We start from the raw sequence: 25,514 nt of genomic DNA, 5'->3' as shown, positions 1-25,514 counted from the left end.
AGCTGGAGTCACAAAATGAAATTCCAGCCTGTCATTTAGTACATAGAAATAATTTATTTTCCTCACTATATTCAATTTAATAAAAGTTTTTGTCTTCCCGTGAGTGCAGGAACTGAGGCCCTCAGCGCATTGCGAGGGGCCCATTCTGGGCAGATGATGTATTGTTTCTACCTCTGACAGCGACCTTAGCTTTGCCTCTTTTAAACTTTGGCAGCCATCGCAGAAGTTTCTGTGCCAAGAAGGCATTACTGAATGTAAATGATATAAACAAAACTGTCTCAGACTTAGAGTTCTGTTTAACCCAAAATGGACATTTCTTAGCAAAACCTTTCATCATGCAAGAGCTGCGCAGGAGGTAAATGCTTTCCTAAGTGTGTCTTGAACAGGCGCATATCTATTTCCGGGTGTTATTTTTCTTGCGTTTGGAGTGTCAAAAGACCTACCAAATGAGAGGAAACTCGACTCTTGTTTTTCAGACTGCAGGTCAGATTGAGACAAGATTTCCTGCAGGAAGCAGAGATGTTAACAGAAAGTGCAGGGATCAAAACATGTCCATCCGTTTCTCCCCTCACTTCATGCTATACAGCCTTCACAACCTCCTCCTCGCCAGAGAACCCTGTCTTGACCAAAGGGACTTGTTTGGGGCAGAGCGAGGTGGCTGTGGGACGGAGGGGCCTGGCAGGGGCCCTCCCCATGGCCTCTCCCCGAAGGTCAGGGAGACCTGGCTGCAGGGAGACAGGGGACAGCCTGGGAATCCAGGGCTCCTGTGGGGATGTGTTAAAGTAATCTGCAACATGAATGGTCTCCGTTGTCCCTAATATAGTGCTCATGTGTTAGAGCTTCTCTTTAACATCAGTGAGCATTCAGTAGATGAAAAGGAACCCTGCAGAGCTTGGTGCAAGATTTAGAAAATTCCTTCAAGACTGCACACCTCTGACCAGAAAATCTCTGTGCTCTCCCACATCTGCCTTTAAAGGCCTTTTGTGAGGTCCCTGTACATTGTGTAAAATGAGTGTCCTCACTGATATCCACAGCAAACCCTCCCCTGAGGCTGAAATAAGGAGGATCACACTACTAGCAGAAAGCTAAAAGGCCTGCCCGAGCTCCAGCAAGCCTGGAGGTGGTGACTGTGCAATTCCTGAACTGTCAGAGTAACTTTACCACTGTATAGTACATAGAAGGTAGGATTTTTTTAAGATCTGTGAAACTCATTGAAAGCTTTGAATCCAGGTGTTAAAGACCAGCAGATCTAAAGCAAGGCAAGGTGGTGGCATGTGTTGCTCTCCAGCCTTGCTGTGATTGAAGGTACACACGAGCCATGCACAGAGGAGTATGTTGGACCCACTTGCTGTGCTGCAGAGTCTCAGCAATTACAACCTGAGAAGCCACAGCCAGCTGAGCTGTCAGATTTGGAATAACTGGATTAGAGAGATCTATCTGCTGGATTAAAGATTCATTGCCCTTCAATGACTCACTTCATAACCACTAGCAGGTCACCCTGCATTCATAGTTGTCTCTTTAAGATACTGTTTCTGCAGAAGGAAAGGCCTAGTGCCATCTATCTGAAAATATTCAGAAGTAGACATTAGTGTTAGCAGTTTAACATAAACATGTATTTGCCTAAAACCCCCCACAGAAGAAGGATGAATTAAGGTATACTTGGCTAGTCTAACTAACCAGGAATGTGTTAAGGTTTACTTGGCTAATCTACATTTCTCTGTGGTTTTATATGAGAACTTGAGTAATTCAGATTTTACTAAAGTCAGGCCAAAGACCAGATTTTTTGACAGCTGACTTAAAAGTTGACTTCAGAAGGAAACAGAAGCCTGAGTCTTTTTTTTTTCTCTTCCTCCAGGCAAACATTTTCTTCTCTGAGTGATGAGCTTGGCTTTCAGTTTTCCAATGATAAAATGTTACTGAACAAACTCTTAAGCTGTTTTTTTTGTAAAAGTATCCAATTTATCAGAGGAGCTAAAGCAGACACAAGCCATACAGGAGCAGTTTTTGAGGTTTTCCAGTTCAGCCTTGGTAATTAAACTTCTCTATTTCTTCTGGCTCAAATTAATACAACTAAATTTATTACAGTATTTTCATTTAATCCTTCTGTTTTCAGAAGGCTTTGGAATTGGCCATAAACATTGATGATGATCTTAAAGGTCTTTTCCAATCTAAACAATTCCATGGTTCTGTTCTGTGATTTGGCATTTGATGTTTTCTTTGGGGACAAAACCAGGGAACTGTTTTGACCACTTACAAAGAGCTGAAGCACAGAGAAGCCACAGATTTTAAGTGCTTTTCTCCAAACATGGTTGTCTTCTGGTGCAACTGTTGTGCTTTCACACATATTGTGTGGCCCCACGGATAAAGCCCACCTCAAAAGCAAGGCTTAGGACACTAGCAAATAAGACAGCCATAGGCCCTCAGGTTAAGTTTTGTATATTACACATACACTGTTTGAGTAGCTCAGGTTTCCCTCTCCTCCAACATGAAAATAGCAACTGAGCGAGGGCAATGACTTTTCTGTCCTACTGTTTTATCCATGACACAGCACAGGGACCACTCAGTTCTTATCTCTGTGAAAATCCAAGCTGATAACTTTAGCACCTTTCGACATTTCGGTGCAGGGCTAATAATTAGCATGGCTAGCCTGGTTACCATCATATAGGCTGGAAAACATTTATAATTTACAGCCTATGAAAACCTTACTTTTTCCATACTGATGACAGGGCAACCCAATTCCCTTTTCCTACAGACTTCAAAGAGCCATGGCATCTGTTGACTTAAACTTAACTCTGTCTGTTAAGACTGCTTTATTAGGTCAGCAGCATACTAAAGCAAAAAAACGTCATCAAAAATTCTTTGCTCGTTGCTTTTCAGTTATTCAGACTATTTCATGTTGTGGCAGCATTGATGACTGGACTAGATTGTAGGAATATTGAAGTGCTGCAGGACCTCACTTCAGTATGCTCAACTACAACAAATGTGGAGAGACCCATGAGCACAAGTCATACTAACTTCGAGGGCATCAGACACTGATCCAGGTACATATGCACAGTCCAGATACAGCCTCCATCAACCAGCACAAGTCATTCTAGCTTCAGGTAACTGGTGGATATGTACCTCTTTATCACTGCCTTAAGGGTCCAGCAGCCACAAACTGAACTTAGGGCAGAAACTGGTTTTTCCAGATATTCCTCTACTTTTCCAGTCCATGCCTAATAAGAAGATATCATTCCCACATAAACAGGTTGCCATTGCTTATTAATAACAGCTGATCTGGTAGAGGCTCAGACTTAAATGTGATAACTGAGAAGCTTTTGTGCTCTCTGTGTTTTCTGGTCCCTGTTATAAAAATACCTTTACAGGTAAAGTAGCCATACATACCAAAGGGAAATTTGGAAAGTAAGACTTGCCGCTTATTTGCTTAAATGTTTCATTGCATATTCCCAACAGTTGTCTTTTTTCTCAGCATTATACCATTGCTAAAAAAGAAGCTGAAGAGATAAATTCAGTGTTTTGGTGTTTCCTTTTCTGTCTCTTGACACATCAATCCCAAAAGATGTTTCGAAAGGCAGGGACCCAGCCAGGGGAATCAAGAGTATTTGCCAATCATTCACTTAAATAGGAATTTCTCAGAGGTGAATTAAATACTGGAACTCTTGAATCACTCACGTATGGTAGCCAACTGGAAATCAGAGCGAGGAAGCTGTAGAAGACAATAGCTGCCTCTTTCACAAAGGACCACACTGCAACCTTACAGTTACGTGCCCTTTAACTGGAAACACTGAGCAAACAAATAACAAAGGAAACTTTGCTTCCCAACACCACCAACAAATACAGTTTAAAGATCTACCCAGCAGAAAGGTTACCTCTGGAAAATACAACACAAGATTTTCAGTTTGATTCATATTCAATTAAGTCAATGAGTTTCATAGGAAGGAAACAAACAAACAGACAAACTTACAGTATCAGCTCCAACCTCCCACCAAGGCAGTTTCTAAGTTTTACCACCAGGTTCCCCATCCCCCCAGTACGGCAAGATAAGGAAATCCTGAATTCATTGCAGCTGGGCTGATGAGCCTTGTAATTAGGACATGCAATGTGGTCTTTCGGGCGCCTTGAGAGCACTAACTCTTTCAGTGCCAAATCCTTTCTATCCTGTTCAAGCTCAAAATGAGACTCTATTTGAGAGGTACTATTGTCTCTATCTTTTAAAGAAGTAAGTGTGCTTTGCTAGTGGTGCATTGTGAACACAGAGCAGTCATTGCTTTTGGTGGAATTCATGAGAGGAGCAGTCTCCCTGCCACCTCCCAGATGAGTACTAATACACTTGAGACCAGAGTGAGTCAGAATGCATTTCTTTCTTCCTCTCTGTTTTCTGTCTGAGACCATCGACATTCTCCCTGGCACTCTAATCACCCCCCTGGACATCCCCTTTTGGTGTGAAGCTAATTCAAAGTTTTTATTCAAAACCCATCTTAAAAATCCCCTTTGCAGCAGTGCAAACACTTAGTGAGGGCTGAATTGCTGTTCTGCTCAATTGAGTGCCCCAGAAAGGAAAAAAAAGCCAGCAAACCAAAACTGTTTTATGTATCTCAGCAATATTCATTCACCCCTTGTCTTTTACAATGACAAAATGGAGTCAATCACCATTTCATCACATTCATTACAAGCCCTAAGCTTTCACTATTTGATTCCAGGGGCCAAGATGAACTTTCCCATTATCACCCTTATTATATAACTTGGCTTTTGGGAATGGCTTATTTCCTCATCTCCTTCTGAAGAACTGGAGATTTCCAGAGCTAGAAACAGGATGTAGCACCATTTGTGCTGGTGCTCTTTATAGCAGCTTTCAAGTACCAGATTGATGTGTTTTTCACATTGACTTGGAGTCAAACAGATTTAAGACCATTTTCCAGGTCAGATTGGCAGGAACAGCTGAATCAGTTTGCCTGACTACCCAGAGGGATGGGCTGCACCTTGGGATCCTCTAGGCATTTTCCAAAGGAATGCACTGTTCTTTAAAGTACCAGTGACATCAGCAATGTCCACCTTCTCCTATATTGTCATCTTCTGGGATGTTATATTTGTTTCTTCCTTTTTTAACACCAGGCTTCAAGATGATTATAGGGAAGTGTTTCACGGTGCCACGTGTGGACTGGATGTTGTGCCGTGTCCAGCTGTGGCATGTATTGCACAAGTGCCCCGCTGGCTGAACCAGGTGGCCACTTGTGCCACACTTTGGCCACAGAACCACTGGTAGCTGCTAAGGTTATGATTTAGTGTCAGTGCAGCCCACAGTCTGATGGGATCCTAGCTTCTGACACAGCTTCTGGCTGCCACGGTTGAAACAAAACTTTGTGAAGGTTTGCTGCCAGAGTGAGCCACCTTGTTTTTCAGTATTGACCTGAAACGTGCCAGAAAGGGTTGGTGGAGGAGTGAGTTACATAGCATCCAGCTGTGGTTCCAAATTGCTCCCTTTTAATGAGGGCAATAGCTCAGTGTAAAGGATGTGTAGGAAAGAAAACAGTCACCACTGCATGCTCTACGTCCAACTCAAAGCCCTCTGTAGGCAGCAGATAGATATGTTTTGGTTTGTTACTGAGTTGGCCCTGGGGGCAAAAATAGCAACCTCCTGATGAGCAGGAGTTACTCTACATCCCCAGAAGATATTCCAGGTTTTGGCAAAAGGTAAAGAATTTGTGACTTCACATGTTTTGTGTCCATACTTTCACCCTTCTATAAAATCAGATAATAAGGAATTTGCAAAGTTACTGATGTGTGTAATACAGGTGAAGTACTTTAAGAATCTCTTGGCAAGAGGATCTCTTAAAAAGAAGTATTTTATATTTTTCCAAGTGTGTGTAAGAGAAAGTGGCTCCTAGGGAGACAAGAACTTCTTGAAGACCCTTAATTAATACTATTTTGGCATCCACAGCACTTCCCCTTCCTTTTAAAAATTTGATGCCAAGAATTTCTCATTCCAATAGCATCCAATAAATCCTAGAAAATAAATTCCAGTGACCACTGGAGGTATCTTTGGTTGCTTGATGTCTAAAGCAGCTAAAATTTTTTTTTTAGTTTTTGAAATACCTTTTCCTTTTAAAATCTATGGCTTTAACCCCTGAAACAAAGTGGCTGTTTCTCCTCTCAGCCACATCATCTTGCACGAGCACAGAACTGTGCTACACAGGATGTTTTAGTGCCAGGACATATGTGAAGTCCCATGTGAGATCAGATTCCATTCTGGGGCCCCTTGAATTGATCCTGCTGCTGTGCGCCAGCTTCAGCTTTGCAAGAGGGGTCAGTGGAGCTCAGCATGTTGTGTTTGACTATAGTGCAAGTGGGTGAAGCAGATTATGAGGCTGAATGTTTCTGTACAGTGTATACCATCTGTGGTGGGATGGGATTCAGGGCTAGTTGGGTCTCACCCAGGTACTTGTCCCTAGAGCTTTAATACGATTTTTTTGGTATGCGACTGTCACTCAGAAAACACTCACTGTGCAGACACCCTGAATGTTTGAGATCTCTGAAAGAAATTTGATTTCAGATTTATTTCACAAACTCTAAATCAATTTCAATGCATGTCCTCAAAATGTATATAGCATGTATAAACATATGAAAACACCTATGAAGACCCCTTTGAAATATTTGAATTCAATAGAATTAAGGCACAGAGGCACAGATTGGACCTATTCTTACCTTACTTTCCCCTAAGCCAGCAGTAATTCTCTGATGCCAGGAGAATTACATGAGCACAGCATGTAATGACCTAAGGTGGAAACACTATGTGAGATGTGTCCCATCATGTGAGGATGGAAAGGACAGTCAATAGTTGGTCCTATTTCTACAGTGATTCACTATGATGTTAATTTTTTTAAAGAGTTTTTATTTACTTTTTGAACTCCACTATGCAGTTTCTTTTGAAATTTAAGAGGTTAAAGTGAATTAATCCTTGTTATCTCCATTAGGGAGAATACCTATTTAGGTGTTGATGGGTTTCCTGCTGTTCTAAAACTACTGAATAGCAAATTAGGAGTTACTGATTTTGATTTGCAGATTGGGAGAGGGAAGATCCTGTTGAGGTGAAGTACAAAACCTGGGTATTTACTGTTTATCAGGAAATGTTTAAATCACAGCAGGTTCCCCCTTAGGAAATCCAAAGCAGATGTAGATCTCAATGCTTCTTGTTATTATTTGAACATGGGACTCTGTGTTGACTGTCTGATTAACCATATTGGAAATTAAAAGTTACTTTACATTTTTCTTGGCGTTCTTTTCCTTTCCCTGACTTCAATATTCTTTGCGTAAGTAGTTTTGGACACAAAAGGGTTCTGTTTTGTGAGTTGTTCTTTGAGCTTTTTGCCTGCATAATCCAACTGTGCTATGAATGCATTATGATCAAACACAAGAAAGCCATCATTGCTTAATGGAAAGGTTGGACTAAGAGAACCATGGCAAGCTCAATAGTTTCCTCAACAGTGGGGTGACCAGCTCCATTGCACTGCCTTCGTGAAACCTCTTTATTAATAGCTTGTATATTGCTCCCCTCGAATATGCAGCTGTGTTCCTAAGAAAAAAAAAAATCACTTTTTTTTCCTGCTATTTTTATCCATCCCCTATTCTGATCTCCTTCAGAACAATCCTTAATACAGTACTATGTTGCATGTGACTTATTTGTTTTCTTTTGCAGGCTCTGAGCAGCAGTCTCTACAAGAGTGCATCACCTTATGGCTCGCTTAATAACATTGTGGATGGGTTAAGCTCCCTCACTGAGCATTTCTCTGACCTATCCCTTTCTTCAGAAGCCAGAAAACCCAGCAAGAGGCCACCTCCTAACTACCTGTGCCACCTCTGCTTTAACAAGGGACACTACATCAAAGACTGCCCCCAGGTAAGGAATATATATTCTGAAAAAATCTTCAAGATTTTCTTTATTCCTCGATTTAGCAGCACAGAATTTGACTGAAATACTTTAGAGTGAGTAACACTGAAGAAGTATTTTGACAAAGTGCCAAGCTAGCCATGTGTTCTTTTAATCTATTCTTTATCACAATGCTGATGGACAAAGTAGACTATTTCATTTGCCTCGTAAGTATTACAGAAGACATTAATCTAGGCACAGGAGTGAGTAGATTCTGGTAACTTTAAAAATGGTTACACTGTAATTTTCTATCAGGAAGCACTCTATGTAGTCAGTTTGGCAATGGCACTTAATATAAAAAGTTACATATGCTAAAGGAGAAGAAATTGTTACATTCGAAGAGAATTTTGAATCAGTGTTGCAGTAACACAGGCTCCAGGTGCAAAATCTTTTTGTCTTACTGAAGATGTTTGCTTTACTTCACAAAATGTGATGGTCTTTGACTCCTAGAACTTTTCTGTAGTGGCAAAGCTGGCAATATTTATTTCCTTTGAAAAGAGGTATAAAGCAGTGTGCACTAAAACCGCTTGCCAGTCTGCAATTTATTTTTTTTTCCTGAGGCTCCCAAGCCACAGTGTACCAGGTTTCTTAATTTTCCCAAGCTTCAGCTGGACGCAGTTGTGTTGCTGGCTTAAACTTTCGCAATTTCAGCAACATCCTATGTAGAGTCCCAAGGAAATTAAAATGCTGCCAATACTCTAAAAACACAGATGTGGACATTACCAGCATCCACATCGTTATGACTTTAACCTCCTCTCCTCTTATTGTGTGACTTTCAGCAGAATTAATCTGCATAAAATTAACTACAGTTAATTTGCTGTTGAGGATGTCAGACATTCATAAACCAAAACACAGGCAGAAAAACATCTGCCAGCAGAGCAAGGTCAGCATGAAATCAAGTCTAACATCAGATGACATTTGAGTGTATTCCTCTTGCTGTTATGCATAGACTAACCTTATTACTTTTGCTGTATATCTTTCATTAATTCTAATTAATTCTAATTCTAATTCTAATAGTTCATTTGCAGTCTTGGGTGTGGCACTTGAAAATATTTTTACTTGTTCTTATTTTAATCTAGATTAAGAATTTTCTTTAGGAAAAAAATGAAATTTTCTTTACTAGGAGATCAAAAGTACTCTGGGGTATAGACTTCTGTGTTGTATCTACTTAATTTAGCATGTTACAGAAGAATGTAAAGATAAGACCATGTAATAGCATACATTAATTAACAAGAGGAGTGAAACTCCAATTACTAAATATGTGGCAGAGTGAGAAACTGCTGGACTGGGGTGGGTGGCTGTGCTTTGCCGTGCTGTGTGAGAAACCAAGTGCATGCAACAGGTCACTTGACAATCAGTATGTGCAAGCTGCAGCTCACACAGATGGTCCCAAGTGAATGTGTCAGTGTTGGAGCAGTAATGCATTGTTTATTTCACAGGTATTTTTATGGTTTGAGGCATTAGGGATTAAACATGTGAGTGAAAATTGAAGACACGCACAGAAATCCAGGAGATATGAATAATTAAGGGCTGTGTAGAAACACTAATTCTCTTAAATTGAGTATCCTGTATAATTTTTTTTCAGATTTCATTTGTAAAGTCTTCAATTTCTCTGTGAACCAGGAAATGGAAAGACTTCCTATTGGCATGCTCTGTGACTGTCCTGTGAGCTTGGGAGCAATGAGTAAAGGAACACAGGACAGGGGAACATCTGCTCTCTCACCGCATGCAGTCTATGGTTACAGGCAGCCGTATCATATAGCCCCTTTCGAAAACTGATCAGGTTTTACTTGGGAAGCATTGCAGTGTTTTGCCCTTGCTACTGCTGGTGTGGGAAGCTGCTCCAGAACCTCCTCAATCCTCTCCTAACTAGAAATCTTACAGTTTCTAGGACGAGTGTAACTCATGGCCACTTTATAGTCATTTGTTTTCCTGCCAACATTGTGCTCCACTGAAATAGCTCTTATCCCTCCCTGGTGTTTATCTCAGGATGTATTAATAGACTGCAATCATATCCTCTCTCAGCATTCATTCTGTAGGACTAAGCAAGCCAGGTTTTCTCAGTCTCTTCACAAAAAGTGTAGAGCCCCTCTATTCCCCTGTCCTTCTAATGGCTGTTCTCTTGTGCTTTTCATCTCCTTGCACATGCATGACTACATGTACATGTGGCACCCCAGAACAGAGCTTGTCAGTGCCTTCTGCTGTGTGTGCACGTTTCTGTTTATGTTAGTTGAGGGACAGGTAATATGAAATTGATTCTGTTTAACTGGAGATTTCTTCTAACACAGGCAAGTACTTTCTGGTCTAATCAGCAACTGTCTTGAAAAAAAGCAGAGTTAAGCATTCACAGAAACATACACACTTTCCTTATGTTATCTGATTTTGAGGACAGTTCTAAAGAGGATGACCCTGTGTACACGAGTTATGTTCAAAACCTTGAAAACATTGTACACAAGAAGGGAGCACCAATGGCAGGATCAAGCTTTTGTCATAAAGTCCCCATTTGTTACCACTGCTTTTGACAATAACTGATTTCTTAATTTGAACATTATATGAGCTGCCTAAAATCTTAGGGTTTGATGCTTAGTTTTGCTAGTGCTATCAAAAATAAAAGTCGTTTAGCAAATCCTACCAAAAAAAAGGTCTGTAGCTATGTGTTTTTAAAGTACTTAAACCTGGATAGAGAAAAGAGATAAACTCATCTGATGCGTATCAGTAAATCATACAGTATTTTTCTTTTGTTTTTATGAAACTGCCTAATAAGAAACACATTTTGAAATGAGGTGTTTTATGAAGTTTTTTCTTCATAGCAAAGAAATTGTGCAACAACTTTAGAACTTAATATCCTCCCTTAATTCTGCCTGTTACGACCACTGAAAAGATATGTTCTTTTTCTGTTGTTGTAAAAGCTGATGAAAATGCATGTACCGGTTCAGATTTATATCTTAAGTAATGCTCATATTCCAGGAGGTTAAATAATAATAAACAAAAATTGCCAGCTTTAGTATTTAAGTACTGCAGGTATCTGCAATTTTTCTAGTATTGTGTCCACAATTTTCTGTTTGAAAATTTAAATGGGATTTAGCAGACTTCTATTATTTTAGCATGTAGTTTGTGTCATATATAGTGATAGAAAGTGGTTTTTTTCTGTTTAAGAAACTACCAGAAAAAAGAGCAATGTTATGACTGTGATTCATCATTTCCAATTTGCCTACATTTCCAAAAAGCTGTTTGTTGCAATAATTATGTCTATAAAAACCCCAGCATTTATCGTTACTATCATCTTTATAGCAAGCCTACATTTTTTCCAAAACTAATTTGTGAGTTTCAGTGGCTTAGAAAATAACATCTTACTCATATCTCTCTGATACTCTTGCACATACAGAATTCTCATTGACTTGAATGAACTGAAAAATTTGTAGAGAATAAAGGTTAAAAGCAGTGCTCTTAATATAGCAGTGCTCTTAAATTATCACTGACAGTGCAATAAAAATAAACAAGTTCTTTCTCTTTAAATAGCAAGGAAGGTAAGGAATGAGCGTACTTTTCCTATCAGGTTTACTAGTGGTTGATTGCACGATATATAAATATATATGTATATAGACCTGTCAAAACTTTGTATACTTATTTGTGTACTCAAAGGTACTGTACACATGCATGGTAACCGAAGGGGTTTTTTTCCCTTACTAGGACAAAACCCAAGGAGTTCTGGGCCAGTAGTATTAAAGATATGATTCTTTATGACATTTTTTTATATAGCAGGTGTAGAAATTATTAGAAGACCTTTCAAAAAAAGTTACATTGTCTCTTTTCATCCATTATCACTATATCTTTATTTTTAAATCCTATAAAATACAAAGTGAGTTCCTTTGTACCAAGTGTGGCCTATACAAAATGGATCTTGCTCCTTTAAATTGTAAGAATGTTATTGATGTGACTGCTCTTCCATGGTGTCATCAACCTAAACTCAGACCTCCCTGTCATATAAGTTTAACGTGCAGAAAGTATAGAATAATGGGGTATGGTGTTACATACACTCTATATGGACATTTGTAAATAAACACCTAGTTCACATTCTAAGATGTTGCTGAGTGACTGAATCTTTGCCATTTTTCAAAAATCTACTGAGGGAAGTAAATACACAATCGTAGACCTCACTTATTGCTTATGTCATTCCTGTTGTTAATTTGGCCAGTAAAGGCAACAGAAGTCCAAGCTTGGAGATCCAGCAAAGCATCTCTGTATTCAGAACTTTCAAACTGCTCTACCTGGTGTTTCTGCCAAGCACCAGTTCCATCTACTGGTGTCTCTGTCCTAACTGTATTCAAATACTGTGCCAGTGCCAAGCTCATTGAAAAAACTTTCTGACAGTTCCTGTGAACTTCTGCACAGGCAAGGAACCCTTACCTCATGGTGACTTAGTGGGGAAATAAAATGGGCAAATATCACTGTTCTGCTGTCAAATTCCTATGCGCTGCCACTATTTCTCCTTGTTTCTGGGAGACAGAGAAATGTTGCACAGCGTGTTTCCCAATTTTACATGGTACTTACAGAGGAGAATGCATGTGCATGCTCACAGAAGTACAGACATACTGCTGCATACATACATGTAATGGGAAACCATTAGTCTCTTTTTGCACTGCATGTTTAAATCTATGGCTGAAATGCATGGCATGGTCCATATTAATGTGGCCAACACTGGGAGTCTTTCCACTGCCAACAGCGATCTTTGAAGCAGATCCTGTAAAACTGAAGTACTTTGAGAACACATATTCAAGTCAATGGGAGCAGTAGGTAATTGCTGTGGCTGCTTGAGTTCACATAGATTTGCTTTTGTGGTTTCATGCAGGATGCGGAAGAAATCAGTGTCAAGCTGAGTTTAGTCCTTTTTTCTTAGTCCATAGCTTGGTCTGCCAGATCATGCTGCCCTGAAGCTGTCCCTCCCTGTGGTCAGATATAGTGGATCTTTGGCAGTAGAGCTGGCTCAGCAGGCAGCCATTTGGCTGCAAGACTGGAGCAACTCTCATGCCTGAAACATTCATCTGATTTGTCTTGTGCTTCATGGTTGTGCAAGGATCTCAAAGGTACATAACATTTAAGGAATTCACAGCTGTGATTTCTCCAGGTACCAAAGGCTGACTAAGATGGCAATGAGGAAAATCTAGCATCCCTACAAAGATGGAAAACATTTAACTTTCTGGGTTTTAGCTCAGAAATCTTAATTTTTTAAAAAACAAAACAAACACAAACCTCTTGGAATTTATCTTTCTTTTAAAGTAAAAGAGATACTTCAAAGAGCTCTGGAATTAAAGGAGATTGCAGACTTTAGAAAATCTTAACATTCACTCTGAAAATAATAGGTTTTGACAGTTGCTACATTTTACAGTAGGTTTTTGGATATTGTGTGATGGCCTCCGAATAAATGTGTCTTTTCTGTATTGAACTGAGTGAAATATGGTTATTGTTACTCAGTTACAGGATGAGAGGTCAATCTCCCCATTCTTGGAGGAATCTGTATGGGCTCAATTTTTCAGGTTCCATGATAGTTTTTGATCAGAGTGTACTTGCTGGCATTTAATCTGGTGCTGTACAGGCCTCTCCTATTTATGCTCCAATTCTATTGTCCTAGAGAGTTAGCAAAGCCCTGACAGTGGAATCCCTAATATGAATAAAGCAGTATTGGAATCACCAAAATTAGTATCCTTCTTGCAGAGGTAAAGGTGAAAATATAGGACATGTAATAAAAGAAGACAGCAGTTAAACTTACACCTGGTGCAGTAGCACTGATGTTAGTAAGATCAGTGCTGAGAGAGAACCTGTTAGCCTGTATTACAAGGAGCAACAGTGTTAAATCTCTGCTGTACAACTACCTGTGGCACTCCAGAAAAAAAAATCTGTATGTCCAGCCCCTTCATACTCTAGCTTTGAAATACATTTAGATACATTACTCCATTTTGTATAGTGCACATTTCTTCACCTACATAGAGTTGTAGCTTTTAGGTGAAAGAAAGAAATTGTATAAGAAATTGTAGCTTTTACGTGTTCATTCTGCAAATACTTATGCACATACTAAAATTCCTCATTACAAGATACTGGAAGAATGTGAGGCTCTCAAAAGTCCTCTTTATACACAACATACTACTTTAATTTATGCCTGTTTTTTCATTCAGAACCTGCATTAAACTATTGTAGATGATTTGGACTTGGCTAAGATTTTTTAATTTCTTTTTTCCTCACATGGATCCACTTTGACAACTCCATGATATTAAATATACTACAAAATTTATTGCAGGTCTGTTATTTTTTGTTCTCATATGCTTGAACTTAGCTCTGCCAAGTTTTCTCAGCATTTCTGAGATTAGCTGAATATACTTTCTCAGAGAATTTCTACTTCTGTTGTGAAGACTTGCAGAAATCTTGTAACCAAAGTATAGTGGGCTATAATTTGGTCACATCCATCTTACCTCTAGAAATGTAAGCTGTTGAAGAGTCTGAAAGATCAAAAAATACCTATTGTACATTGTCTTGGAAATTCCCAATAAACTATACATGTCATGGGTTCTGTTTATCAGAGACAAATAATTCAGACAGCTGTCTGTGAATAGAGGGGATTTGAAGAGCCCTGTTTTGAGAGCATGTTCCCAAAGTTCTTGTTTTAAAGCTGTGTCTATAGTATGTGGCATTTATGTCCAGTTGTTTGATAAACTGAGGGCTTGAGAAGAAGATACTGAACCCTAACATACCAAAGTACGAGCAGCTAGATAGTGAAAAAGAAAACAGAAAATACCTAGTAAACTGTGTCTGTGCCTCTTTCCTGTCTAGCACACTACTTGACATTACATTCCCAAAAGTCTGGAAGTCCAGCCAAAACCAAACTCCTCCTTCAGGCCCATGACTAAGCCATTATTACTGCAGTTCAGTCTTTGTATGCTAATACAAGTTCAAACCTTTTTTTTTTTATCCCTGTGGGAAATGCAATGCAAACAGAGGTGATAAAGGCAAATACTCTAAGAGAGCAATGCTTGCTTGGTCTTTCCAGTGGCCCTGGAGTGGAGTCCCGGGTCCTGTGTGATAGTTGCCAGTGGGCTGTGTGACAGGTGCTGGATCATCCACCACAGAATGGGATTTCATTTCACTGAGGTTTTCCAACTACTTTTTATTCATCTTTGAATCTCATTTGCATATTCACTATCTAGATAATTTCATGGCAACTGGCAGTAAGGTGGATATCAGGAAAAGATTACTGTTTAAATGCAAAACCATAAGGATACCTGGCATTTAAACTGAATAAGGTTTTAGCACTGATAAAGCCTCATCTGGCTCCAGATTGGGCACAGAAATTCAGGGTAAAGTAGAGAGGAGAAAAATCAGTTTGGGGTCTCTGACACATGACTTGTGTTGAAAGACTGAAGAACCAGTGTTGTTTGTTCCCACAAAGAGTCACATTAAAATTTTGCAAATATGTAGAAAGCCTTGCATGAAGGGCACAGTTTGTTTTCCATAGCCACAGCTAATGAGTGGCTGGGCTTCAGCTAGGCTGCTCTAACTGTGGGGCCTTGAAGTGGAGTGCCTGGGAAGGCTCTTGATCATTGGAGGGCTTTCAGAACAGTGTAGATAAACAGACATCAAGATTTGCACTGGTGATCCTGTCCAGGGACAAGTGAGGAGAACATCCCCAAGCACCTCCCAGCCTTGTGTTTCTGCTATTGCATATCTGCATGCTAATATTACAATTCACTATCTTAAACATCTGTAATTTATAGTTAAAAACCCTGCACAATAAACCAGATCCAAATCCTGTGCAAGTCACTGAGAGACTTCCATAAACTCCTTTGGAGTAAACTGAACATTGCTATTGGATTTGTCTAAATCTGAACTCTGTTTACTAACAATTTGGTATTTGCTTAGTTTGCAGTAAAACTCCTGATAAACCATAATTAGGTGTTTAGCTTGGAAATTAGTACTGAGAGCATTCCTCCTGAGGGGGAAAGTAGGGTCTGGTTTCCAGCCCTCCACAAGCTGATTTATAGATAAGGTAAAGAGAGAACTACCAGGTAAAAAAACCACACTAGTTTATCAATTCCTCATTCACACTGATAAGAAGTGAATAATGGAAAATTAAGTGAATCATGTTTTCTCACTTCATAAAAGTATTTTGGCTTAGTGTGAAATATAGATTGTGGAATTTCCATTCATGCTTGGAAGCTTTCAAGATCTGACTGGACAAAGTCATGGTAAACCTGACATGAACTCAATGTTGGTCCTGCTTTGAGCAGGAGGTTGGACTTGGTGACTTCCCAATGTCCCCATCAAATTTAATCATAATGTGATTTATGAAAATTAACTAAATTTTCATGCTCTGCAATAAGAGATCACTGCTCATCAAAATGTCTCCCAGCTCTAATATCTACCATAGCCCTTCCTCACTGTGCTTTTAAATAAAATACTCTTGCAAAATACAATACTGCTAAAACATAAAGGTAGAAGCAAACAGGCATTTATTACAACATCAAATACAGAAAGAGGCCCCCCCTAAACATACTACCTGTCAAAATGTCCATGCACAAACACTTTCTGTAAAAAGGTAGTTTCATTTAATCTATATATAAAAAACAAATCAAATAACTTTTTTTTTGATAGGAATTTTCTCCAGGAAAATATGTTTCAACAAGCTGTTCAGCTGAAAAAGCAAAAGTTGAAGCAAACACCTGAAGTGGAAGCTTTTTACTTTGCAATGGTTTGAATTTGTTTTGCAAGAATTTGTTTGGAAATGTTTCAAAAGCTTAATTTACCCAAAATGAACATTTATATCTTGGTGTTTCTGGTTTGAAATTCCAAAAATTTTCACATCTGCCAAATGTACAAATATTTCAACTCTCTTTCCCAGTTTTAACCTTGTTTCCCTGTTTCTCAAAAATGACAATGCATTTTCTGATAAACCACATGCCCAGTTACAGAAGGCCTTCAAAGTCTGAGTAGAGGCTGGGATGGTGTCATGGAAATGGGAAACTCTGGTGGTTGAGGAGAAAGTGACTGTCAGGGGCATGAGCTGCTGTGTCTCTCCCTCCCTTTTCTTTTTAAGTTACTGTCCAGAGGAGGAAGCTGGCGAACAGCAGAAGCAGTGAACAAGAGCAAATGGCTCAAGATAGATCAGCAGCTTCTGCTGGCAACAGCCAACAGTGGCAGCTCAGCCCCTCCTTGCTTGCCTGGTTGTCCTGGGATAGTCAGTAGATTGTGAGGGCACAAAACTAACTCAGGAGGCCCCTCTCATTTTCCTGCTGTCAGCATGTACCAGTCAGTCCTGCCTGTCCCTCCCATTGTATCACTTCCCTCAAGAAATTAAGATACTAAATGGAAGTTAATCCCGGTTCCATTTCCCTGGTATAGCACAAATACTGGTGGTGTTTTACTGTATCTGGCTTATATCAATGAATGTAGAAGGAGCCTTATATATTTGGATATGTCTCCTTTCATAGCTATGGAAAGGTCTACTATGAGATGTGAGCAGAGTTTCTCAGGTACCTATTGTCATCTGTGCCTGGTAGGATTGTAGATATCCTTCAGACATCCTTCAGAGAGAGAGAGAGAAGCAGGAGAGAAGGCAGCACTGTGTGGATCAGGAACACATGTCTGTGCTATACTGATATAGGGAATGTCAGCCTCGTAGGCGTGAGGCTTGGGGTAAACTCAGTGTAAACTTCATTCCTTAACATTTTATATTTTATACTATAAATTGTCAGTTATGTTACTGATAGAAGATTGTTATTTAAGGAGGCATTTCCCAGGTTTGTAGAGGCTTGATTTTTTAAGACAAAAAAATTGAGGAAAAAGGTTTTAAGATAATTTTCTTCCAAATGTCCTTCATTTGGCAGGAAAGCTAAAATGTTTGTATAGTAATTAGAGAAAACAAAGAATAAGCCTTTTATTTCAGAGCCTGGTCAGTGCCAAGTTATTACCTAAAGCAATAAAGGCCATATACAGGCACTTAAGTTGAAACATTTGGGGATTTTAGCAGTAACAGCAGACATTTTGGAAATGACATAATCTTGGTAACTAGTTTATCCTCAGATTTGTGACTGATTTTCCACAAGAAACTTGCTACTCTTTGTTTCTAACTCATTCCCTGACTGCAGAAATGTGCATAGGAGTACAGCAGCACCTTTTGAGATCTTCTGTGTTATTGAGCCCTGTAAATAATTCTTTTTTTCATTCTGCAGAGAAATAGCACATTTCAACTAGCCTTCAACACAGTCTCAAGCTAAAATCTTGGACATGAGTTCAGAGTGACCCTGAACATTTCCCAGGTTCAAGGATTTCACATACAAAATACTGGTTTCAAGTCCATTTCTAATTTTAAACACATTGCAGGTGTGCAGCTATAGTTAAAACTCTGCAACAGCCCAGGCAAATCAATACTTGCACCTGAGCCAGGCTGCCCACACCGCCTGGCAGCCAACAACAGCCAGCCCAAGTGCACACCCCAGCCCTCCCTAACGCTCCCTAACACATAGGAAACTAACCATATTGTGCTTTTACAGCATGCTAGTTCCTTGTGCATTAGTGACTCAAAATTTCTATCAATTTTCAGCTAATTTAAGTATATTACACAGTTGTATCCTGTGTGATGTCATGTGGTCCTCAAATGTGTAGGTGAAGCCCTCAAGAGGGAATAGAGACCTGTCTCAATGCTATATGAATTTCTGTTGAGGTGACTTGCAGGGGAGTGTCAAAGCCTGACTTCCATGTTTTTCTCCAGGTTTTTTTCTTTCAGGTGTTCTCCAGTATCTGTAATCACTCTACCCTCTCAGCTTTTTACCATTTTGCAATTTTGCTAGATTCCTTATCCTAGACTCATCAGATCTTCTAAAACATGACCAAAAGCTTCTTGTCAATCTCCCTTTCTCTGTGTGACCCAGACACAAATGATACTTTGAGTCTTCTCATTTTCTTGGAGCCTGTAGAAGACAGGGCTGTCTGACTAGATAGTGTGGCACTCGAGGTCTGGGAGTCAGATGTCCTGCACTGGGAGAGAGAAGAAGGATGAAGCAGGTTGTAAAGGTGGATATTGTATGCCAGCAACTATCAGCCTTGGCAAATAAGTTGAGCTCTCTCAGTCATCCAGTCTATCAGTTATCATAGCACTGTGTACAGCTCTGACACAGAGTTACAGCTTGTATTACTATTTCTGCAGTGGAAGCTATGCTCATTAATAACAGTGTGACTTTCCAGCCGCTCCTAACACTCCTGTTAAGCTTTTAAAGAAGTTGTCTCTCTTGCTGCTGTTGTTTGCAGAAGTCTCCTAAGCAGCAAGTCTTGACTGTAATTTTATGGTTGGTTTGTGATGAATTATTTCCTTTCATACTATGAAGGGAAGGAGACACTACAAACTTGCAAAGTAGTGGTATTAACATGAAACTACTGGAAAGGTTTGGTTGGGGTCTTTTAACATACTGACATGTACAAGTAAATAATACAATGTTCTTTCTAGCTGCTTGAGGTGCGATATATCCAGTATTAGTGGGTACAGCTAATATGGCTGCAGTGTTTGTGCTGAGCTCACAACATGACTCACATGTTGTATTTGTTTGCAAATTTGGAGAAGGGGGCATTTTTTTTTTTTTAGCATTAACGTAATTTTAACTCTCATCTGCTTTCGTCTGAGCTCCCATTCCTGATTCAGCACGCATGAGTCTGCTAATGAAATCCAGATGTCAGACGAAAAAACAATAAGCTCTCCCACCCTTCTGGTGGATCGGGTTTCTCAGAGAATGGAAAAAAAAAGAATCAGGAAAGATTCCTAGAATGTCTGAAACTTTAGATTTCAGTGTGTTTTCAGAGAGCAGAGGGCAGCAGGGGGATGGTTTGAAGGTAAAATTGATAGCAAGTCAAGATTCTTGGTGGAAAAGTGAGAAGAAATTGAGTGATTATGTTATCAGTTACTCTGAGCCCTAAACAGATCTGTATATCCCAAAGTCAGTGCTACTACTGAAGAATTATTGAATAATGAAATAACTCATTAATAATGAATAATTAAAAGTGGTGTCTTCTGTGCTTCCAATAACAGTAGGACGCATCAGGGTTTGTTTTGACTCTGAGAGGCATCTTTCCATAGGCACATGTGAGGCATTGCAAGCTTTCCTCATTTCAACTATATTTGACTTAAGCCAAGTCACAAAGTGCTGCTTTGCTGCAAGAAGTTTCCTTTGTGACTGAAAGCTGAGTGGTCGACAGAAGTGGCCTCCTCTGAGTGGCTGCACCTCTCCCAGGTCTGTCTGACCATGGTGCTTGCAGACCTGGGCAAGTTCTGCTCCTGCTGTGGGCCACTGGCCAGGCTACTTCTGATGCAAAAGTCCTGTAACCCTACTTGTTGAGATGCAATCTGTAGATTTAGCTGCCACAGCTTCACATCTTTCACTATTGCACTCTTTTCCGTGGAATGCTGTGATTAGACCTGTTGTGATGGAGGTAAATCTTGCAGCTGTCAAACAGCACAGTTACTCATGGATGCTGCTCAGTAACAGTTCAGCATCTGCAAAGGCTCCAGACCTCTCTGCTGTCAGACTGAACAGAGTTATTGAAATTTGTGCCTCCTACAAAGGGAACTGCTCTGTAACTACAGGCACTTCAAAGTACACATTCACTACTATGTATTTGGCCCAGGTTATCAAGCTGTTCATTATTCATGAGCTGCTCTTATCTGAACTGTGGTTCACAGTGGTCATAACTTGTGATGATGGATGGTTAAGAGCTGGGTGCAGTGTGCAGACTTTGCATTAGAGCCTGTGTTGTTTTAACCAGTTCCTCTGGTAGCTGTACACAGAAATTCAACAGGATGACTGTGCACAGAAACCACAGTGGGGACCAGTGGCAGAGCTGTAATCAGTCACTGCTCTTGAGGGGGGCAGGCTAAATGATCCTTTCCATGAAGATGCAAATCACCTTGGAGCTTGCCATTCTTTTACATAAGGAAGAGCAGTATCTTATGAAAGCATCTCTCTCTATAAACATTTCTTATCATGTCTTTTCTTTCTGCCTCATAGTCTTCTCTGTTACAAGCCCCTGATATATTTGATGTCTGATAAGGGCCAAAAGCAGAAGCTAGTAGAGATAAGAGCCAGGGAAGTGAGAGAAGTGAGAAGACAGCTGTCACCTGAAGACTACCAGCTGTTGAAAAATAATCAGAGGGCACTGTGCAGCATCACCCTAAGGTTACTTAAATAAGGACTTCAGCTGCCATCTCTGTCTGTGTAAAAAACCTATTGGTTTCAGTAGGAACTGAAGACAGATATAAGCAACTTTGGATGGTCAGCCTTCAGAAACTGGCTGTTGTCTCATTCCAGCAGAATTATTGGAGCGCATACAGAGGGTCTGACCCTGCTGACCCCATGTTCTGCATCATGTCATACCTTCTCTTTATCTCACCTCCATTCTTGACATTCCTTCCCAATCAATTCCTCTCCTTATCCAGCTGCTGAAGTTAAATCCCTCATCTATCTGCCAGAGTATCTAAGATCAATATTTTGACCCATTCTGTCTCCTTTCTGAGGTGCCTTCCATTGGTGTGAGAGAATTAAGGCTGAAGAATGGATATTTAGCACACCAAAACGGGTGTAATGGGCAGTAGAAAGCACAGCTCTCATATTCCTTGTATACAGTTCCCAGAAACACAAGCCTCATCTAGCTTTTTCAAACTCAACCTTTTTTCCATTATTTTCTTTTAATCTCTAGTGGCTGTCATGTCGTTCATCACTGCCATTTCATTAATCACTCTAGAAAAGATGTTGTTTATCTGCTTAGCACATCTTGCAAGTTAAAACACAGTGATTTCTTCTCTGGATATTTTAGCATAGCTTGGGTCGTTATGTTACAGCAAGAAACATAGCCAAAGTGCAGTGAGCAGAATTAGTTAAATGTACAGTTTCAGATCTATGAAAAAGCAATTTGAAATTCTTGAAAAAGCCCAGAGTAGGTTTTAGTAGGACTCCATGTCAGACTTAGCCAGCAGTTAAGTAACCAGCAGTAAATATTCACTGCCTCCTTGTAAAGTTGATTTATTCCCTACTGATTCTTTAAAAAAAAAAAAAATTCCTGATTCCTTCTTACTTAAGGTAGAGATAAATAACTGAATTTGGACACTGTAAGAAGTACCATACTGTACATGTCCAGAAGACAGATCATCTGTCAGCTGATTTTTCTTTTAAGCCCTCCCTGACTCCCTGATTTTCTGTTGGAGAAAATAATGTGGACTGATCAGATAAACATCCCACAGAATACAGAACTGGAACAACTGGTGTTCCACCACAAAAGCTGAACCTTTGTTGCTAATGTAGTGTCACTTCATACAGATGTAACTAAACAGAAGTATGGGACCAGGAAATATGTTTGCTCAAATTTTCATAAAAAGTGAAGACAGCTGAAAACTCTCCACTAAAGATCTGTAGGTATTTAAAAAAGAAATTGTCATGCACTCAGTCCTCTTCAAAATCTAGTCTAAGGTACTTTTGCTTTCATATATAAATCAAGAAGAAAGGATGCTCAGCACATCCATATTAAACTTCTAAAGTTGAAAACCCCCTGGTGTTTGCAAACCTCCCCACACTTTTCATACTAAATACCATTTTTATCCTCCCTGTTACTCTTCAAAATACAGGTACTTTACAGGAGACCTTCCACATTAGTTTGGAATATTAAATCACAAAAACAACAAACCTGCTGAGGCTGGGAGGGATCTGGGGAGATCAGCTAATCCAACTCCCTGTCCAATACTACTCAGGTGTTGAGTATCTCCAAGGATGAAGGCACCACAACCCCTTTGGGCATCCTGTGTCCATGTTTAGTCACCCTCACCCTAAAACAGCTCCCCTTATATTTAAAGGGAATTTCTGGTATTTCAGTTTGTGCCCATTGCCTTTTGGGTCAGATCTCCTCTGCCACTGGGTACCACTGAGAAGTGTCTAACTCTGTCTTTAATCTCTCCCATGCTGCATATCAGCTACACAAGACAGAATCTGGGGGAGCCTTTTGAATTAAGTATTAGCCATGCTGAACAGATTTTCAGTGTGAAGGAAGATGCAGTAGCCACCTTTTTGCCATCTGAGATCCAAAGTCCAACAAGGTGGATGCTAAAATAAGTGATTCCTAGGATATTAGAAGTCACCTGGACCTAAACTCTGGCTGTGCTTAAAACAGTTCTACTTTCCATGACACAGTGCACTGTCATGTAGAGAATTAGGGTTGCATGCATTGCAGCATGCAATTTCCACTTCTGGAAGCAGTTTCTTCAGAACTACCATCCTACCAGTCCCATAAAATAGAAAGTAAGAGGTATAGTCATGACAGATAATCATGACTATGAAAAGCAGCTTTTTCCCCTCAGATACACTCTGGGGAAAAAAAAAAACCAGTCAGGTCAATGAATTGAGAGAACTTTGCCCACCTAAGTAGCTGACATGGAAACTTCTCTTGAGGCAGGCAGTGCATTTCAGATGCTGGGGGTGCTGAAGCTCTGAATGCATTGGATTAACACATGCAGAAACAATTATATAGAATACACATTTTGACCACCTCAAATACCATTTTCTCTGTTCCAATTTAATAAGAGAGAACGGAAAGAAAGAGAAACTAAAGCAGAACTCCATTTTAAGTCAGAATATCTGCACTGGCTTTAGTATTTTCATCAGCTTCTTGACAGAGAATATTCCTTGCACTGCAGATTTTGTTTACAGTTAGGGAGTTTGCTATTAGTTCTCCATTTTAAACATAACTACAGGATTTTCAAGCTCTCCACTCTTCTCCATCTTTGCTGGGTTTTACCTCACCACCTCTCCTCAACTTGCAGCAGTGTTTTGTGTGTTAGGCTTTAAAGGTCAGGGCAGGCAAGCTCAGCGTGGTCAGCTCTCAAAGACAAAGGAGCATGATTCTGTTCAAGTCTGTTAGGATGCATCTGTTTGTAATAATGGATTATCTGCTCCATAGTATCAAACAGGAAAAGCCAGAAGATACTGTTAGCTGAGAATTTCAGTTGGTGTGGCACTCTGACTTTATATAGCTGTCATGTTCGTGTGATGGAAAGAACTCAAAATCACAAGGATTATGCCAATCTTGAGTTGTCAGAGGGGGCAAGGCAACTTCCTTGAACAATTACTGTACCTTGTACTTTTCCATGCTTTTCCACATAAACATTTCTCCTTTTGTCCAATGCCACTCCCTAGAAACCTGTCTGCTTCTTTCTGATCCAAGGCTGGCAATGCAAGTTTTGAATACCTGCATCTCAGCTGACACCAAGACCCTTGCCTCAGAGGTTAGGCAGTGCTGCAGAGCTGGCCTGCGGCAGATGCATGCTCTGTTCCCAGCGTTTTACTACCCACTTAGATCCTTGGAAGTAGTAAACTTTCTGCTTGTTTCTGCACAGCTGACCTAATTGCTCAGAGAACTAAATTAGACTAGGCTTTTCTTTTTCTTTTTAATGAGTAGCCTTGATTAAAAACAACCAAACAAAAAAAACCAGTGCTGTAGTGCACAAGATCATCAGTGAAGAAGAAAAAGGTTAATTTTTTTTCATAGTGTCATACTGGAAACTCAAGGTTAGCTGATTCTGAATCACTTTCCTGAGAAAAAACCTCTACTTATAGTAACAAGCTGTAGCCCTTCAGTTTTATATTTGCCTATGCTAAAAGATGATCCTGTGCCACTTCTGCAGTGATTGAGATCACTGTATCAGTTAGCTGATCTCTTCATTATTTACCACATCCCATGCACTCCTCAGATTTAATAGTCCTTACTACCTAGGTTCCTCTTTTTGGCTACATCTCCATGTAATAATATCAAAGTGAAACAAAAGACAGGTTTGCTTTAGCATCCATATATTAAAAACAACGAATTTTTATTTTCAGATTCAACTCACCCCTAAATTGCTTTTGACACTGAAAAGTACTCGTTACAACCAATTCAACTATGGGGCTCAGTCAGGGAATGGTGAATTTGTGACACTGAATTACTAAGTCATCACTATGAGTAAGAGTCAATGCTGTTCTAGTATTTTTCCAAAATATAAAAGCCTTTCTAATATTGAATGTTTGGCTTTGAACCCAATCTATATAATTTGTATCAGTGTAATTATAATTCTACTTATGGTCCCCTGCCCTATAGGAATATTGTATAATTACAAGCAGGTAATATCACATCTTAAATGTTTATCTATAAAGACTAATAGCTAAAAATTCTAGAAGAAAAAAAGGTTTTAGAAGAACAGCACTTCAGAGTTATATTTGATGAAAAATCGCAAATCTTTTGTGCGTCGATGAAAATCACGAAACATAAAAAAAACCCAGTTGAAACAGCATAGCTGCTGTTTTATCAAACTAATAGAAGCTTAGAAACAAACTCAAATATTATTTTATGAACTTTTTTTTTTATTCAGATCATTTTGGAGAGAAGTTATTTAACTGGCTTTCATGATTGCCCAATGATGTTTGAATTTGTGATGCTAGTCATTTTGCTATTCTGGTACGGAAGTTTCTTTGAAATATTTTTCTCCCTCCCCATTTGCTTCTTACACTTTCAGTTACACTTTGTGGGCTTGCTCTAAGGC

General features: G+C 39.6%; 1 protein-coding gene across 1 annotated transcript in view; it reads left to right on the top strand.

Moving 5' to 3' along the window:
- ZCCHC24 (zinc finger CCHC-type containing 24) overlaps positions 1-25,514 on the top strand; it is a 109,353-nt gene that overhangs the window by 9,088 nt on the left and 74,751 nt on the right. Inside the window, exon 2 of the mRNA XM_048310936.1 lies at positions 7,694-7,894. Within this exon, the coding sequence (XP_048166893.1) occupies positions 7,694-7,894 (201 nt within the window). The remainder of the gene's footprint in view (positions 1-7,693; positions 7,895-25,514) is intronic.

This window comes from Corvus hawaiiensis, chromosome 8, assembly GCF_020740725.1.
Source record: "Corvus hawaiiensis isolate bCorHaw1 chromosome 8, bCorHaw1.pri.cur, whole genome shotgun sequence".
NCBI classification, from domain to species: domain Eukaryota; kingdom Metazoa; phylum Chordata; class Aves; order Passeriformes; family Corvidae; genus Corvus; species Corvus hawaiiensis.
This window is presented reverse-complemented; position numbering and strand designations above follow the sequence as displayed.